The following is an 18,820-nucleotide window of genomic DNA, read 5'->3' on the forward strand; positions in this document are numbered from 1 at the left end:
GCAGCAAGTTCATGGTTGCCAAGTATAAAAAGTACGTTACGGGAAGGTATGATAAAATACAGTACTAAATGATGCCTTAAGATTTTTAAGGTACTGTACGATAAAAATACGTTACTCTATTATAAAGCAACTTAAAACCTAGTTTTTTTTGACAATATAAGATAGAGAAATTGTTTTAATCTCAAATCATCTAATCTCATGGGAGAATCATATTACTATAAGGAGCATTTAGCTCATTCCAAAGTGCAATTTGAATGGGAAAAGAAGAATCCATCAAACACTTTGCGCATATTGTAGATGCATTGTATCAACTACTAAGGAAAGGATAGAAGTTCCAGTGGGAGAAGATGTACACAAAGGCTATGAAAAAATTGAAGAAACCACTAAAGATTGTACCTACTTTGAGAAAACTAGATCATATAGGTGGAAGATCCATTGTCATCATTGCAGATATGAGCATATTGTTAGCAGATATTAGTCAGCTCATGGTGTGAGTCTGTGTTAGAGGCTGGGCATTTTATGCTGTATTTTATGGCACATTTTAGTGGCCATTTATGATGTATTATTTAGCATTTGTTGCTGGCCGACCAACATTAAATGCTGGCCGACCTGCATTTTATGCTCCCCACTTTTGTGGCTATTTATAGGGCTCCTCCTCCACAGTCTTCGGTGCTTCAGCCATCAGTGGAGATCCTTCTGGGAGAGAGGAGCCGGTGCTGAGGAGCCCATGCAGCCAGTGACTCACCGTTGTATGCTGCTGTCTCGTGTTCGATATGGATTCCATTTCCCGAGCATACATCTGAGTTCTCATTTGTCTACTGTGTTCATTCTTTCTTTCTTCTGTCTTGTGTTTCAGCATTTATTTCAGCATATTCTTTACGCTTCCATTGCTGCACCACTTCTGACATGGGGCGAGCAAGAGCTCCACAGACGATGTACCATAGCCGCTTCTGCACAAACCAAGCTTTCATGACAGCACGCCATGTGAGGTAATCAGGTCCATGTAACTTATCTTCACTTGAGGTGCACGGAGGGGCCATCTGGAGGAGGTAGAAAAGAGAAGTAGAAGAAAAGAAGGTCGTTTGGAGAGTGAGCACAGCCAAAATGCAACCAAAAACACCAAAAATAGTGAGTTCACATGCAATATAACCCAAAGGCTGACCAAAATAAGCCAAAAGCTGCTGCACAAAGTGAAAAAATCAGGTTAAAACTGTCAGAAACAGCAAAAACGGCCTGAATAATCAGAAAAACAGGCAAAAATAATGCTGTAAACAGCAAAACGCAAGCTGCAAACTGAAGAAACAGGGGCTAAAGACTGTTGCCAGCAGTTTGATGAAGGAAACACGGGCAGCAAAGAGTGGAACAGCAGTAAACGCAAATCTGTCCAGAAAAACGCAAAACGCAAAATGCAAATGCTGAAACACTGTCGCCAGCAGCAAATCAGCAGTCGCCAGCAGGAAGGACAGTCGCCTGATCAGCAAGAAGGGTGTAAATCCTGAAAATAGCAAGAAAACACAACACAAATAGGTTGCAGCCTGAAATCTGATACCATGTCAGAAGTGGTGCAGCAATGGAAGCGTAAAGAATATGCTGAAATAAATGCTGAAACACAAGATAGAAGAAAGAAAGAATGAACACAGTAGACAGATGAGAACTCAGATGTATGCTCGGGAAATGGAATCCATATCGAACACGAGACAGCAGCATACAACGGTGAGTCACTGGCTGCGTGGGCTCCTCAGCACCGGCTCCTCTCTCCTAGAAGGATCTCCACTGATGGCTGAAGTTGCAGCAGATGTACGAGGCACCTTCCACCATGCGGGCCGTCACACTTTATGGCCAGCTCCAGCAGATGAAGTTTGAGCCGAAAGATACTATTCAGTCTTTTCTTCTTCGTGTTACGCAGGTACAGGACCAACTTCGGCACTTGCAATCTGCTCTTCCCGAGGTGCATCTTGTCGGGACGGTCCTCTACAAGCTCCCCCCGGAGTTTGATGGAGTGGCCAATGCTTTGCGGGCGCAGACATCATCTTCTCCTGTCAGTTTTACACATATGACCTCGATGCTCCTTAAGCATGAGGCATCCTTGAGATTACAGGGGCGGCTTCCGACACATTATGGAGGTGAGGCTTATGTAGCTTCAGAGAGGGGTGACGGGAAGAAGAAGTCGAAGCCCCAGTGTTACCACTGTGGCAAGAAGGGACATTTGCGGAAGGACTGCAAGAAGTTAGCGGCTTCCAGGAAGAAGGAGCAGAAGACGAAGTGGGATGCTGACTCTACCGATGAGTCCTCTCCTTCATCAGACTCCGACTCCGATCCTCCGACCAAGGGGAAGTTCAAGGCGCGGAAGGGATCCTCTTCTTCGGATTGCGGGAAGGGCTTGGTGGCCCCTTCCTCGGCTGCTTTCTAGTGGTGGTGATGCGGTCATCCCTCACGACTCCTCGGTGCCAGAGAGGGAGTGTGAGCGGGTGTTGGTGGGGCTGCAGTGCCTCATCTATATTTTGATACAGGTGCACAGGTTCCAGAGAGGGACGTCCCTGACGCATCGACGGTATCTGGCAGTGAAATCCTAGAGACTGGAGTTGATTTCTGGGTTCATGATGAGCTGTTCTTCTTGACAGAGAGCGAGAGGCTTTCTTCTGGAGCTCACATGAGGGGACACTTTGGTGGTTTGGCCAAAGGCGGGAACTCCATGGTCACATGTTCAGAGACATGTTTGGCAGATTGGCTTTGTATGTCCTGAGTGACATAGGTGACATTACACAGAGAGCTGCTATGAGTCTTTTCTATTTTTAGGTGTTGTTGGTATGATCGACATCGACATCAGATACTCTCCGAGGCATCTTGGTGGTGGGCTGGCCACTCATCGCTTGGACATCCATGGTCCTTCTGGTGTTTGTTTGTTGTGTAGTTTATGATTCTCCATCATTGTACTATTTTATTGTATCAGATCACACATGATCTGAGAGAGGGTGTTAGCAAATATTAGTCAGCTCATGGTGTGAGTTTGCGTTAGAGGCTGGGCATTTTATGCAGTATTTTATGGCACATTTTAGTGGCCATTTATGATGTATTATTTAGCATTTGTTGCTGGCCGACCAGCATTAAATGTTGGCCGACTTGCATTTTATGCTCCCCACTTTTGTGGCTATTTATAGGGCTCCTCCTCCACAGTCTTCGGTGCTTCAGCCATCAGTGGAGATCCTTCTAGGAGAGAGGAGCCGGTGCTGAGGAGCCCACGCAGCCAGTGACTCACCGTTGTATGTTGCTGTCTCGTGTTCGATATGGATTCCATTTCCCGAGCATACATCTGAGTTCTCATCTGTCTACTGTGTTCATTCTTTCTTTCTTCTGTCTTGTGTTTCAGCATTTATTTCAGCATATTCTTTACGCTTCCATTGCTGCACCACTTCTGACACATATGTATCGGTTGGTCAGGGTGATGATGAGGGAAATATGTGTGCCATCAGATTTGGAGCAAATGTGCTAAATGAGAGGCATATAAGATATTTGCAAGTAAAGGGGGAATTATGGGAGCTGTTATAGTTGTGAAGTGCGATAAAAATTACTTTATTGGAGCTCTAGTGATTGTGGAGACCGATTGTTCGCCTTTTTGCTTGGCATGATTACGAGGAATTCTACTCCAACTATATCACATTTTCTTTAATTAAAAAGGATAGAATGCTATAGTCACTTCTTGACTTGATTGTGGTTTACAAAGTAAGCATTGACAAAGAGGATTTATACATATGGTAGAGGGAGTAGAGATAGTTATCACAAGTGTCTTGCTAGCTTTTGTAATGGAGAAATATAATCTCGAGTACTTGGACCAAGGGTCTATATAAAGAGTGTGAGATGTAAAGACGACTATTTACGTTGAGATAGATTGCATATATAAAGTCTATGAATCTTGGATTTTCGTACCTTGCAGGGAAAGATAATCCAGTGTCATCATTGATCTCTAATTGTATGCCCATATATCAGTTGGAGGGCATGCTTTGTCAGTGCTTTACGTAGATGATCTCATTCAGATAGGTGACCATGCCCAGAAGATCAAGTAGACAAAGGAGGTACTACATGAGATAATGGACACGAGGAGATGAGACTTCACTTCTATTTAGGTCATGAGATTTGGCACACTTTGATGGGGATTTTGATCTCTTAATAGCGATATGTGCAGGAGCTTTTGGCCACCTTTGAGATGGAGGGATGTTAGTCTATTTCTACTCCCATGGATCTGAACTAGAAGGCTACAAACCATGTAGATTCACTTGCAGTAGATGCTGCCCGCTACAAATAGTTGATTTGTTTTGTTGATATGGCTCCTAAATACTCGGATTGATTTGTGCTTTGCTATTGGTTTGCTTGCAAGGTTCATGAGTGAACCCAAGCTCATTCATTGGGAGGCTGATTTGAGGATTTTGTAGTTCTTGAGGGGGACCCCCGACCTAGGCCTTTATTATCTAGCATGTGTAGGAGATACTACCTTTGTGTTATGAGGTTGGATGGATTCAAATTGGGTTGGAGATGCTGACCATAGGAGTTCAACGATTGGTTATTACTTTACTTTGGATGTAGGTGCTATCTTTTGGAGTAGTAAGAAGTAGCTCATAGTTGCTCTATTGTCTACAGAGACAAAGCATTGAGCAGTGTCTTCTACCACATGTGAGACAACGCGGCTTCACAGGTTGTAAAGAGAGCTTGGTTGCATGCAGAAAGGTCCTATTGTACTTCATTGCGACAATGAGAGTTGCATTGCTTTGGCATAGAATCTTGTATTCCATGCTTAGTTGGAGCACCTTGAGATGTAGTACTATTTCATTCAGGAAAAGATCTTGGATAAGACTATTGATGTGGTGTATTGGATGATAGAGGATAACTTGGCAAACTTGTTTAGGAAGGCTCTTCCTCAAGCCGTTATTTGACAACACTCTAGATCCTTGAGCCTCATGCCGCATCGAGGATCTGAGAGGGTGTGTTAGAGAATTGGTCATCCCTTGGGTGGGCACATGCACTGTATAGTCATTTTAGGGCAGATCCATGCATTTTTCAGCAGATCGGACATCATACAAGTGATCGCAGTGTTCTGGGCAGGTTAGACATTGTTGAGCAAGTGGGGCAAGTGGCAGACGGCAGGCGGACAACAGTTGCAGTACATGCAGCATTTTTCACATAATTTTGTGGAGTCAGACCAGCCTGATGGCAGTTGGCAAGTTTCAGGCTGGCTGACCTGCTATTTTTTAATGTATTTATTTAGGCTATTTATGCCTAGCCTTCCCCAGTCACACATGTGCAGGTTAAGAGACTCTGGCTGGCAAATTCTCACAAGCCCTTGTACATATCTGCCACCTTATATTCAGCATTCACTCATTGCAGTCTTCTGCGTTCTTCTTCTTCTTCTCTCTCTCTCACCCTCTCATATTTGTGTTCATTCATTCTCTCAGTCTGGTCATGTGCTTTCGTATTTGCTACACTTTGACAAGAACAGCCTTGCTTCATGCCTATGGTGCTAGAGACCACATTTGAAAGTCCTCCTAGATATTTGACTCAGCCTATCACCCTTTCATATAGTGTATAGATGCTCCCAATCATGTTTGATGAATCCCTAGTGTTTGCAACATTTATAGTAATCTATCTCGTGGGAGTGTATTAAATGCTTTGCAGAAGTCCACAAACAACATTACAGTCTCTTCTTCCTAGCCTTCATGTACTTGATTATATCTCTCAAGATGAAAAATATAATCTAGTGTAGAGAACCCTTGTTTGAATCTAGCCCGTCCTAGAGCTTCCAATTCCCCTCTCTTTGCATATGCACTCAACTCAGCCTTCATCACTGCTTCATATAACTTGGTTAGTGTGTGGTCCACTATAAAGATCATGTAATTGCTTGGATCTAGAGGGTCTCTAGATTTGCAGATAGGCACAATGGTATGCACAGTCCACTTGTTTGGAAAGCCCTTCATTAGTGCCTTGATAAACGTAAATTTGAGGGGGGCAGCCAAGATATCCACTACATAAATAAAGTGCTCATGTTATATACATGTATGATCCATTGCTTGTCCATGTTGTAGATGCTTTATGGCCTTCCTCACCATACCATGTGTAAAAAAGATGGATCTAGTAGGGTGAGGCTCTATAGGGGATGGGTTTGGCGGTTGATGTGGTATATCATATGACCTCTTTGCATGTGAGTGCCAAATCTTTGGGGCTCTTGTGGGTGTGGGTTGGCGTGGATCTCATAATTTGCACCATGCAGTGTTGCATCCTTGGTCATGAACATATGGTACAAATTCCAGTATTGCATTGGCTTACACATTCACCTCTTACGACAAGTGAGGGTTTTCATTTGCTTATGGGCCTTCCGCTCTATGATATACCTTACCCTCTTTGGGCCTTTGTGAGACTCCAGGTGCTCATAGATCTCTGTGTACTCATCATTATACCATTTGTTGTGGGGTAGTGACCCTAGGTGAAGTATGTCTCATAGTGTTTGTGGATTGGGAGGGTGACTCGATGTAGGATGAAAATCGATTGGGTATAATCTATGTCAATCAAGTAGGGAAGGAAAGTGAAGAATCTAGTTAGATTCATTGTCTCAATGGACACACACACACACACACACACACACACACACACACAGAGCGTGTGTGCGTGTGCACCCATTGCCATTTCGAGGGCTATGGTGGGTGTTTTCCTTCGTCCATCAAATTGGGTCTTTGGCAAGGCAAAATATCTTGCTTCGCCACAACCACATGAAAATCTTATTTCATTTTCTTAGATTTTGGAGTTGTGGGCACAATTGGTTTACCCAGAATGCTTTCATCTTTGATTCTATCTCCGGGGTCCAAAGTCATCTTGCTAGGCTGAAAGGTCTTCTTCATTGATAGCTAGATCTTATTCGGCATGTTGGTTTTCTTCCTAGGGAGAATTTAGAATGCTTTCATCTTTGATTCTATCTCCGGGGTCCAAAGTCATCTTGCTAGGCTGAAAGGTCTTCTTCATTGATAGCTAGATCTTATTCGGCATGTTGGTTTTCTTCCTAGGGAGAATTTAGTTTCTTGGCATACGGTAGTCTCCTTTGCTACATTGCTGTGACTCTTGTATGTGATTTATAATATAATTTCCCATTACGAAAAGAAAAAAAAGAGATAGATGCTTGCATGCATGTGCACTTTAACTAATGTAAGTGTGAACGGGAAAGTACAAATCTCAAGGTATATGACCTACATCCAAAATGGGTATTTACATGAGGATAGAAAACCCTCCCATGCAAGAGGGTAAAAAGTGCCTATTGATAGGGTATATTCGCACAAAAATGACTTGGTGGAATACAATCCCTTGGAGTGAACAAGGGAGTGAATGATGTGAATGTAAACAAGGATATAGTAGATCATTGTAATATCCCTAATGAAACTAGCCTTCCTTCTTCGAAAGGGTGGTGAGTGACTTGATTATACACATTACAACAAGCAATAGATTCACATGAAGTGAAAATACAAATGTTACCAAGTCATCTTGGATAGTAGACTCCCGATTGGCCCCAAAACTGGTGCCCCTTGTAGTATTTCTTTATTTTTATTGCAATTGGAATAAGTACATGGAGATTGCTTCAATCTCCCTTAAAATCAATGCTACTTGCTGTCAAAAATGACCAGCAAGCCTTCAATCTAATTTACCCCTCGATCTAACAGGGGTTGGCCTCCAATTGACCCTTGGCTAGTCAAAATGAACCCCATATTCAAAAGGATTGGCTAGCCTCTTGAAATCTGTGGAAATCTTCAAATTTCAGCTGCTCATTTCAAGTAGTAGTCTTGCAATTTTTGCTGTAAATTAGGGCTTACAACAGGTAAGGCTCATGTTGCTTACTTATAATGGTTGATATCTACTGAAATGGCTGAGAATTGCTGAGGGAATGATTGTAGATGAGAGAGAGAGAGACGAAGAGAGAAAATTCAGAATTTTGTCGCCAAAACTGGCTGAAATCCGCTGCTGCCCTGCTATGAATGGCTGATAGTTTGCAGTCAACCCTTAGAGATGCCCAACATGCACTCTTGCCAGCCCCTAAAAGAGGAAAATCTGCTGTTGCTTGCCCTTGAGAACCCTTGATCAGCTGGTGCTCGCATTCAATGCACTCCATGGCTGGAACAGCTCCTAAAACAGGCACCTAGATTGGCAATGTGGTTGTTATCCCATCGGAGCTAGAAGTTTGTTCTATCACACCATTTTTTCAAGCTCTAATTCATTTCGTCCAGAGAAATGGGCTGTCCAAGGGAGTTTTGCAAGTTGGGGAAGATGATCTTTCTTGTTGCCTGTCTTACATGTCTCGCCTCTTGTTCCTGTTCTGAGAAGCTCGACACTTGCACATTTTCCTGTTCAAAGATTGCTTGTGAACCATCACTCCTCAAAGGAGTGATACTTATCTCCCATTCATTTCTTCACTATTTTGAAACTTTCCTGAGAAGGTCATGGTGATCAGCACATCAGTCTCTGAGGTGGAGCTCCAAATGCTGAAATTGTACCATTTTCCTTTGTCCTAATGGACTCATTTTATTGACTCTTTTTCTTATCCATTTCTCGAATCTCCATCAACTACCAGCTGCTCTAGTTCCTGCAAATTATCACAGGGTTGTTTTCTACTTCTGAAAGCCCTTATTTTATGGAAGACTGACTATTCACATCAATCGGGTCTTTAATTTCTTGTAGTATTTTCTGTATTTCCCTATTATATTTCTGTACTCTTTTTTGCAGTTTCTTTAGTTCCAAATATGTTCTACTCAATACCAAGTTTCGCAACTTTAGAACTTGATCACTGGGGAGCACTGGGACAACAAGCTAGGGGGTGGTTGGGAAGGGGTCCAGGGGTCAGTAAAGAGAGAGTTGGATAAGATATGCATCCACTTCAATCAATCCATTAGATGGGATGTCACAGGGCCTGAGTCTTGTTACTTGATTTTTTACAAGAATGGCCTCCAGGAATTTGATTCTCAGCACAAAAAAAATTGTGTGCTTCAATGGAGGACATTCAGAGGTTGGGCACAGGGGTTTCCGAGAAGTGCTCACTGTTTTTGTGAGCTCAACTGAAGTTCAGGATTGTTTTTCACGACAAATCAATAATGACATCTCATTTTTCTAGCTGTGAGAGAGATGATGGCAAACTTTTGAGCATTTGAAGGCCATCTTGTCTTGCAAATTGAATTATTGGCTAGTGGATGCAGGTGATTGCCCATGTACCATTTGTTTGGCAGACTGTTTGTAGCTCCTCGGAGTATTTGCTGGTGGTAATTGAAGCAATCTCAAAGTGTATCTGTGCATTTCCAGCAGTTGTTACTGAATTAGTAAGCATCCTTCAGAGTTGCACACAATCTGCATGCCTGCTTGGACCCTCAGGTGAACCGGGTGATTCTGCTTTGCAAAAGGCTGCTCTTGATGCCTTCGAACATTTAATACAGCAGCACGGTCGCATTGGTTAATCACCTCCCCTTTGCAACCCGCATCTGGAAGAATTGGTTAATGTATTGACAAAATTGGCAAAGCACTGTTTCAATGCCATGCTTTCTCCAAAATGGCTGAATGAAAGGGATGATAACTCATCGCTTGTATCTGAGAAACAAGGCAGACGTGTCAAAAGAGGGGTGGGTTCCGGTCACTGACCACTGTAAAGTTGTCACGATGAATTCCACGCAAGGTAATGCAAATCATAGATAGCCTGCGAATGCTACCCTTCTTGATGAAGGAGCAGGACAATCACAAGGCATGAAGCTCAACAGGATTACTTGGAGATGCATGAAGGACACCTCAAGATACCTTCAATCACTTCAACCCTCGTACAGTCTTTGCCCTAAAGAAATTTCCTGCACATGTAGTTTTGTGCACATAATATTTATAATAGATTAATATTGCTGGGGGCCCTATGGTTAAGGTCCGACACAATCTCTAGTAGCAGGCTTGTTCCGTCAAGACGTTCATCTTTAAAGGTCAGGCCGGAAGCCATCTTGTTCCGAGTTGGTTACAGGAGCGAACAATAATGCAAGTCGCACTTGCTAAGCTAATGCACGGTCTCGACTGAGGTTTTCACATGGGTCAATCCTTATAGATGGAGTATTCCGATGGCTGCCAACAGGAATTCCTGCGTGTACACAGATGTGCGACAGGAGATTATAAGGACCCAATGCTAATCTAATCCCTCTTTGACCAATCAAGGAGCTCCACCTCATCACTTTTGGATGAAAGACATACGCAGGTCTTTCAGAGTTGGTCCGCCAATGACACACACAAACATCACTCCTCAGGGGGCGTCACTTTACCGGCCCCCTTACCGTAGATCTTACTAGTCTGGACATTCCGGTTGTATGGACTACTCTACTCGTATGGAATGGATTGCGGCCCCTTCGTTTACAATAGAACCTTTCATTTACAATGATCTAAGCCAAGGTAATTCCTAAGCCAATGTATTTCTTTATTACAAACCATAAACGACTTATTCGCGAGTCGAGCTTTCTTTTAGCGGTTAAAGTATGCGCAATTAATGTGAAATTTGTTTGTACGTAGATTTGGCTGAATAAATGGGTGGGATCGTTAGCATATGTCTCACCATTATGGAATCTACATCAGTGCAATTGATGACTTTGGTATACGCTTCTTAATTATTATTTGACATTTGAGTTCGAAAAAGGAGACCACTTAATATCCAAAACAAAGGTTTAATGTGGTACTTAACACTCTATTGGCATATATTTTTAAAATTTGTTTATGTTCACATTTTTTTTTGGGATTCTTAATTCAGACCTCATATTCTTTTATAAGTTCATATACCTCATTTAGATAATCCAATAAAGCTCAATCCGCGAGCTTTGTTGTTTCTTCACACCATCAACAATTGGATAGGATATAAAAGTCAAATATTTAATCTCTCAACTGTAGGCCTCTACAAATGCGTGCTAAAAATATCAATTGTGTAAATATACTTCACAAGTATGACCTTATAATTGAAAGTATGCTATGGTTGCTAAGAAAGCGAGGCATTTCTTTTAAAGACGTGAGTAGAAACTTCATAATTGCTTGATTGTGCTTAGAGTTGGTTGAATAATAGCAGCTAGCACTACTCATTTTCATGCTTAGGCAATAGTGGTTCGGTGTATCTCAAAGTACAATGGTAAAGTCGTTAATGTTGCTCTATTTGTCACCTAAAGTTTGGTTAATTTGATACCTTTATTTATAACACTATTTGATATTTTATTTCATGTGCTAAAAATCAATATGAATAAGATTTGGATTTGTTATTTGATACGTTGAGAGAGAGAGAGAGAGGACGCATGTGTGAAATATAGCTAATATAGTCACCCTTCAAATCGTCCACACTTTGCTAATATTGTTGAAGGTCAAGCTACCAAAGGTGATAGGTGATTCTTGAAAAATCCAATTGATGGACGGCTTGAATGTGTGGTAATCATTGGCATGGTTGGCAATTGGTTGACGATGAAAAGATTCCAGCTATTGCTCAAGACTTTTCCATTTGAGAGTGACATGTTTACTTCAAGACTTCTCCATTAGGGAAGTACATGCCTACTTTAAGACAACACTCTGCATTCCTTCAAGTCAAAAGCTTAAGAAGAAGATGCTTTGGGAAGCCCTTGATTCCCCATTCTCAAATCACCATAGCTATGTTAAGATGCTCAATGTGATAATAAAGAACTATTATTAAGAAAAATTAAGGGATGGTTTACTTAATTGTCATGAATGCCTAACATGTTGATAGGTGAAAGATGAGAATGTCAAGATTGTAGATAAGCTTTAGCCATTTGACATCATCCCTTAGATGAAATTGAAGTTTATCAATGTGGATTCTATAGTAGGGCTATCCTCTTCTCAAGGAGGGTACAAATCTATCATGGTGATTGTGAACATTTTGATAAAGGTTACTCACCTTTTAATTAAGACAATATGTAAGGCTTCAAATTTACAAGGGTGTTTGTAAAGGAGATTTTTAGATTCCATAGGTTACTAAAGAGGTTTGTTAATCATCACGATTCCCTATTTACTTCTTTTTGGAAGAGCGTATTTGAAGCCATTAGAACCTAACTTTGTTTGATACAACTTACCACCTCTCAAACCAAGCAGAGTAAGTAAACTATATTGTTGCAAAGAACCTAAATGATGGATGAAATACATGCCCTTAGGAGAGTTTTCTTGCAAATTTTCCTATCATCAAAGCATAGAAGCAATGCTAAGTAGGTTCTTGAAACAAGCTTCCCTAGACTAGCTATTGACAAAGCATCTTCCGACTAACTAGATAGTTCTTGAAACATAGTTTGTGACCTAATCATCCCTTGACTAGCTACTAACAAAGCATCCCGTGACTATCTAGGTAGTTCTTGAAACAAACACCCTTGATGTAAGAATCTCTTGACAAACTAGGTAGTCCATTAGCCAAGCATCCCTTGACTATGTAGTCCCATTCCTTGTCCTAAGGATTCCTTGACTAATTAGATAGTACCTTAACCAATCATCCCTAGCTTGAGCATCCCATGGCTAACTAGGTAGTTCCTGAAAAAAGGTGCCCCTAATTAGCTACTTACAAAGTATTGCTTGACTAACTAGATAGTTTTTGAAATCTATTTTTTGACCTAAGCATCCCCTAACATAGCCATCTCCTAACTAGCAACCTAAGTAGCTCTCAACTTGAAAACCATTGAGTAGCTACCTAGATAGTCGAGGCAACTAAAATAGTAGCAAGGTAGTTAGTTGTTCATCATTGAACTAGTAATTGGCTACCTAGCTAGCTTCACACTTGGAAGTATGAATAATAATTTAGGTAGTTGCTCCCAAGCTAGGTATTAACTTGCAAGTGAATTGACCAGATCCCCGAGTTCTTCAACTGGAATTCTAGCTAATTAGCTAATTCATCACACGAAAATCTACTAGATGACTAGGTAGTCACTTGGTGATCTGGTTGTTGTGTGAGCTACCCAGTTAGGCCTCATCCATGTGAGTTGATGAAACACAAGCCAATAGAGTTTTTGGTCTAGAAGTCACCTAGCTACAAGACAAGTAAGTAGGTGCCTAAGTACTTTCAACCCCAATGATCGATGGATGTAACGAAATAGGACATTAGTTATGTAGTATTGACTTGCGTGATGAGTATACTAAATAGATATTTCTTAATTTTATTGGATATCGAGACCAAATGTTATTCTATTTATGCAAGTGGTATTCATATGTATTTTTGGGACAACCAATATACTTATTCGTCCTTTTCTTTGCATGCATCTCAATGAAGATCTCCATCATCCATGGTAGCTAACCTTGTTCTTACTCCATAAAGATTCATGCAATGTATATTTAAACTTAGAATGTTGCTTGAACACTTAGAGAAGGCCTTGTGATATCATTTGAGGATACATTCATTAGCATTAGCATGGTAGACCTTTGGATAAATAGTACACTTGAAGACTTGGGTTGCTTTATCGAGTTCAAGATGCATTCTCAAAACAAGCACCTCATTTACTTTGACCTTTGATCCATATATCCAATGTATGAAATTTTGGAATGATGGAAGAAGGAAAAAGTAGCTAAAAATATTCTTCACTGCTGCTTCATCCATTTCAAAAGTCTCTTTGGCAAAGAATCTAGCTACATTTCTAGCCACCCTCCTCTTCTCTTCATTGGCCTCACGTGTAACTTGTTGGAGTTTTCTCTCTTGTACCTTTTGGCAGTATTCTCTTTTTCTCTTTGCTTCATATTGTCATATCCAAGAAAGCCCTACACTATTGTGAGTAGTACCTCTTGATCATCAGATACATCTATGCCAAGTGTGCCCCTTGAATTCATCGGCTTAGTGCCAAGTTGATGCACTTCATGTAGTCTTATCGAAGTATGCTTTGACATTTGATGATTCCCATAGTCCTACCCTGTTGTGAGTAGTACATCTTGATGAGCATCAATAGATACATCTATGCCCATAGTGCCCCTTGACTTCATTTGCTCTATGCCAAGCTGATGCACTCTTGACAAGGCTCAAGTTGAACTCCCTCTTTCTGTTAACTACTAGGCACTATTTTGATAACAGAGGAAGAAGGATCCTTCATGTTGGCTTTCCAATAGACATGTAGAAGAGAAAGAGGGACTACATGAGAGAGAGAGAGAGAGAGAGAGAGAGAGAGAGAGACACTACTAGGCAACTACTTAATGCACATTAAACAAAAGCACAAAAATTTTCCAAGGTGCCAAAGCTTTACTCCTTAACCTTGTAACCATGAACCAATCTACAACCTGTATGACCTTTTTTAAGTCATGTCTCGAACAACATATTTTGGTACCAGCTTACTTTGCCTTCACTTAGCTAGAATTGCTACAACTCTTTATCCTTAAGATGCATCTCTTCCTCTCTCCTAGTCACACTCAATTTTGAGATTGACCCTCTGTCGTAATAACCTCTCACCCATCAAGCTTCAATTTTTTATTTGAGTCATAACATATCCAAATCTCCTTTTTATGGTATTGTGTCCCTATATTTAATTGAGTTCATTTTGAGATTGAACCTCAGAAATGAGATTTAAGTAGGCCATCCATTTTCATATGCCTCATAATTTCATGCTCAATTTTGAAATAGTGTATTTGTCTCATATATCACTTTCATTCCTATAAAACTCAAACCAAGTTTTCTATAACACTACACTTCTCACAAGACTTCACGCTTAAGTTGTGTATCCTTCTCTCTCCTTGTTAGGCTCAATTTTGAGATTGAGCCTCTATAAGGAGAATCTCTTACACATAAAGCCTCAATTTTTAAATCAAGTCATCATAATAGATCCAACTTTCCTTTTCATGATGTTATATCATTGTGTTTTTTGTGCTCCACTTTGAGATTGAGCCTTAAAAAATGAGATTTAAATAAGTTTTCTATAGTGATATGCATCATACATGGCTTCATGCACATATTTTAAATAGTATCTTGATAAATGAGACATTGGCTTGTACCTCTTCTCATTTCATCATGAGATTGAGTCAAAGTAAAGACACAGGTTTGAGTTTCATTTCTATAATACTCAAATTGAGACCTCTATAATGCTTTGCTTCTTATAAGTATTATACTCAAGCTATCTCGTCTTCTCTCCTTGTCATGCTCAATTTTGGGATTGAGCCTCAACCATAATAATTTCTCATTACATTATGCAATTGACTCCCATTAAGAAAATAGGTTTGAGTTGCATTCCTATAATACTATGCATCCCCCTCATTTTCATATTATATATTATTACTAGAAAAATTACTTATAATTCTAAGCTAGAAACATAATGGAATATTTTTGCTAAAATTCATTATAATGTATTAAACTTATCTTTATAACTTTTATTTTTGTAGGTACAATCCATATGACTCATGCAAACTCAAGAAAGAGATATGGTGTCATTCATTCCATCAACACTTTCAAAAAATGTGACTTTGAATATATTGGCAATATGTGTTCCTGTTCATGTAATTATAGTATTGAGAATGCATGGAGGCTTCCTTTTCCAATGATGGGAGCACTAACAATGTTAGACGTAGTTGGAAGCATCATCAAGTGGCCAATTGAAATGCTTACATATGATGTAGTTGATGATGGATCATGCCTCAAGACAAATGCATGTCACTTGGGTGGAGGTCAATGCAAACAAGTATATGTAGCTATATGTCGATAATCATATGTAGGTCAATGTGGATAATTATATGGAGATCATTGGTGTACTAGAGGAATCAGATATGGTTAGAGAATCATGGTGACAAAAAAGGGTTCTTATATGAAATGATGATCGGATTAAGAATCACGGGGAAGGAGTGATATTCTTGGTTCAACCACACAAGGCAATCAACTTTAGTGAGCTTGTTGAAAACCATCTAGATATTATCCTTGAAAAGCACCTAGAAGGAAAAAATGAGTCGTGGGACAATGACTCCAACCTACCACATTTGAGTATAGTTACTAGGCCAATTAGACAACTAACTTTTTACAATGGTAACCCTCTCAAATCCAATGAAACTTAACAAGTGTCATTTGATGATATTGGCAAATGCTACCAGTTTGACAATTTGAAAGTAACTTGGAGGATAAAGATGAAGATGGCTACAAAGACTAACACAAAGCTAGCATACTCAAAGAAGTGTACATTTGTGGATTTACAAAAGGTTGCAAAAAATGATTGTTGTGACAAAAGGTGTTGTGAAATGGCAAAAAGAAATATAGCAATGGAGACAAGGTTGGTTTTTTTGGAGTTAGGGCAGTATATGGGAATCAGCCTACATATATGATAATATAAGCATGGAATTGAGTACTGAGTTAAGCATTGAAACTCTAAACTTCATGTATCATGGCAAATAATTTTGCAACATAGGCTGGTACACAATACATGAAATTACCAGGAGGAATTTCTATAGGTGTAAGAAGAAGTTTCTTCAAGGATGCAAAAAAGCAAGTCGTGGAAATACGTAAATTATTTGCAAAGGTCATGAACATGTGGAGATGGAAAAGACGATCATTCAAGAGTTTATCAACAAGAATGCAAAGAGAATGCCCCATAAATCAAGGACATTGATCTATGGTAATCATGAAACACAATTGGTTTTGCCTACTATCTACAAGCAAGTAGATATACTAAATGAAGTAAACATGACACTAACATCACTTGAATATGCAAGCCTTTCACGATCAATCTTTTCATGCCTTTGGAATATAACCTTCAAGATGGTACTTCTTGCCCAAACTAGCACATTCTCCAAATGTGACATTTGTGCATCAATAAAGCTTAGATTTGAGTCAAGAAAAAGCCTTGAGGGGTTCATTACATGCATATCCTCTATATCATGTGCATTTAAGGCCTATATATAAACACACTTGTATGCGAGTTTTTCTTGGATAAAACACAACTCTTTTCTATTCAATCTATGATTAACCCCCTATACATGATATCCTTTTGTATGTAAAAAATTGTGTAAAAATGGTATTTTTTAACTCTCTTATCTTAAACCCACATGATATGTAGATATATTTATAAGTGGACCCTCCCTAAGATAAAATCTCAAGAGGGATGTGCATAATGTTTCATGTTAAGGAGAAAGAACATGCTACAACAAATGAGTTGTAGAAATATTTATTATGCTTGGAGAACATGCTCACAACTTTATTAATCAAAATATCTTTGCACTAGTCATGTCAAGCTCTATCAAAAAAAGACATGTATACCATATTTAAATCCCATTCGAGAGTCATTGAACTAAGTTATGTCTCTTCCAATATCTCTAACTAGAACACTCACACGTGACTGGTCATTGGACAGAATGCTTATGGACACTTCTCCTTGGGACTTTGGGCCAAGTGATCCCAATTTCACAATTGATTTCTTATCATAGTGCTTTAGAAACTTGGAAAGACTCGACAACTATATGTATCAAGATTTGATGCATAAGTATGGATCTTCAAAGACTTTCAATAATGTTTTTGATTGTTTAATGTCTACAAAGACTATAGATAATCATATGACTCTTAAAAATGAAGAAAATATGTTATGCGTACAAAGAAAGGACATTGCGAATAACATACATATTAACAACAATGGGTATGTTGGGGCCAAAAACGGGCCTAACACTAACTGTAAGGCTCTAGCCGAGCTTCTACACTCTCCAAACAACCCTCACTACCTCGCGACCAAGAGCGTCTGGATAATATAATATGGTTTATCTAACTAATGCGTTTGTAGACATAAATTTCAAATTGTAGTCCAATATACTACCCATCCCAACTCTAAGCAGAGGGAGTATCCCATACATATAGGTGACTAACACCTCGTTATACACACAAAAAGAGCACCCCTTATTGGCACTTCTCCTTGGGACTTTGGGCCAAGTGATTCCAATTTCACAATTGATTTCTTATCATAGTGCTTTAGAAACTTGGAAAGACTCGACAACTATATGTATTAAGATTTGATGCATAAGTATGGATCTTCAAAGACTTTCAATAATGTTTTTGATTGTTTAATGTCTACAAAGACTATAGATAATCATATAACTCTTAAAAATGAAGAAAATATGTTATGCGTACAAAGAAAGGACATTGCGAATAACATAAATATTAACAACAATGGGTATGTTGGGGCCAAAAACGGGCCTAACGCTAGCTCTAAGGCTCTAGCCGAGCTTCTACACTCTCCAAACAACCCTCACTACCTCGCGACCAAGAGCGTCTGGATAATACAATATGGTTTATCTAACTAATGCGTTTGTAGACATAAATTTCAAATTGTAGTCTGACATACTACCCATCCCAACTCTAAGCAGAGGGAGTATCCCATACATATAGGTGACTAACACCTCGTTATACACACAAAAAGAGCACCCCTTATTGGCACTTCTCCTTGGGACTTTGGGCCAAGTGATCCCAATTTCACAATTGATTTCTTATCATAGTGCTTTAGAAACTTGGAAAGACTCGACAACTATATGTATCAAGATTTGATGCATAAGTATGGATCTTCAAAGACTTTCAATAATGTTTTTGATTGTTTAATGTCTACAAAGACTATAGATAATCATATGACTCTTAAAAATGAAGAAAATATGTTATGCGTACAAAGAAATGATATTGCGAATAACATAAATATTAACAACAATGGGTATGTTGGGGCCAAAAACGGGCCTAACGCTAGCTCTAAGGCTCTAGCCGAGCTTCTACACTCTCTAAACAACCCTCACTACCTCGCGACCAAGAGCGTCTGGACAATACAATATGGTTTATCTAACTAATGCGTTTGTAGACATAAATTTCAAATTGTAGTCCAACATACTA

General features: G+C 39.7%; 1 protein-coding gene across 6 annotated transcripts in view; it reads left to right on the forward strand.

The window, feature by feature from the left end:
- The window catches only part of LOC148038517 (uncharacterized), a 74,396-nt gene extending 58,756 nt beyond the window's left edge, over window positions 1-15,640 (forward strand). For 2 of the 6 annotated variants that reach the window (XM_087672936.1, XM_087672973.1), the window contains exons 11-12: window positions 9,207-10,431; window positions 10,549-10,858. In XM_087672936.1, coding sequence (XP_087529062.1) covers window positions 9,207-9,470 — 264 coding nt within the window. In that variant the 3' untranslated portion in view covers window positions 9,471-10,431; window positions 10,549-10,858. Of the gene's footprint in view, window positions 1-9,206; window positions 10,432-10,548; window positions 10,859-11,377; window positions 11,529-15,360 lie in introns of those variants that run through there. The other 4 variants (XM_087672944.1, XM_087672953.1, XM_087672966.1 and 1 more) reach the window with 4 other exon arrangements.
- The last annotated feature ends 3,180 nt before the right edge of the window (window positions 15,641-18,820 follow it).

Source organism: Lygodium microphyllum, chromosome 3 (genome assembly GCF_053477565.2).
Source record: "Lygodium microphyllum isolate KBCC chromosome 3, Lygodium_microphyllum_v1.1.10, whole genome shotgun sequence".
NCBI lineage: Eukaryota > Viridiplantae > Streptophyta > Polypodiopsida > Schizaeales > Lygodiaceae > Lygodium > Lygodium microphyllum.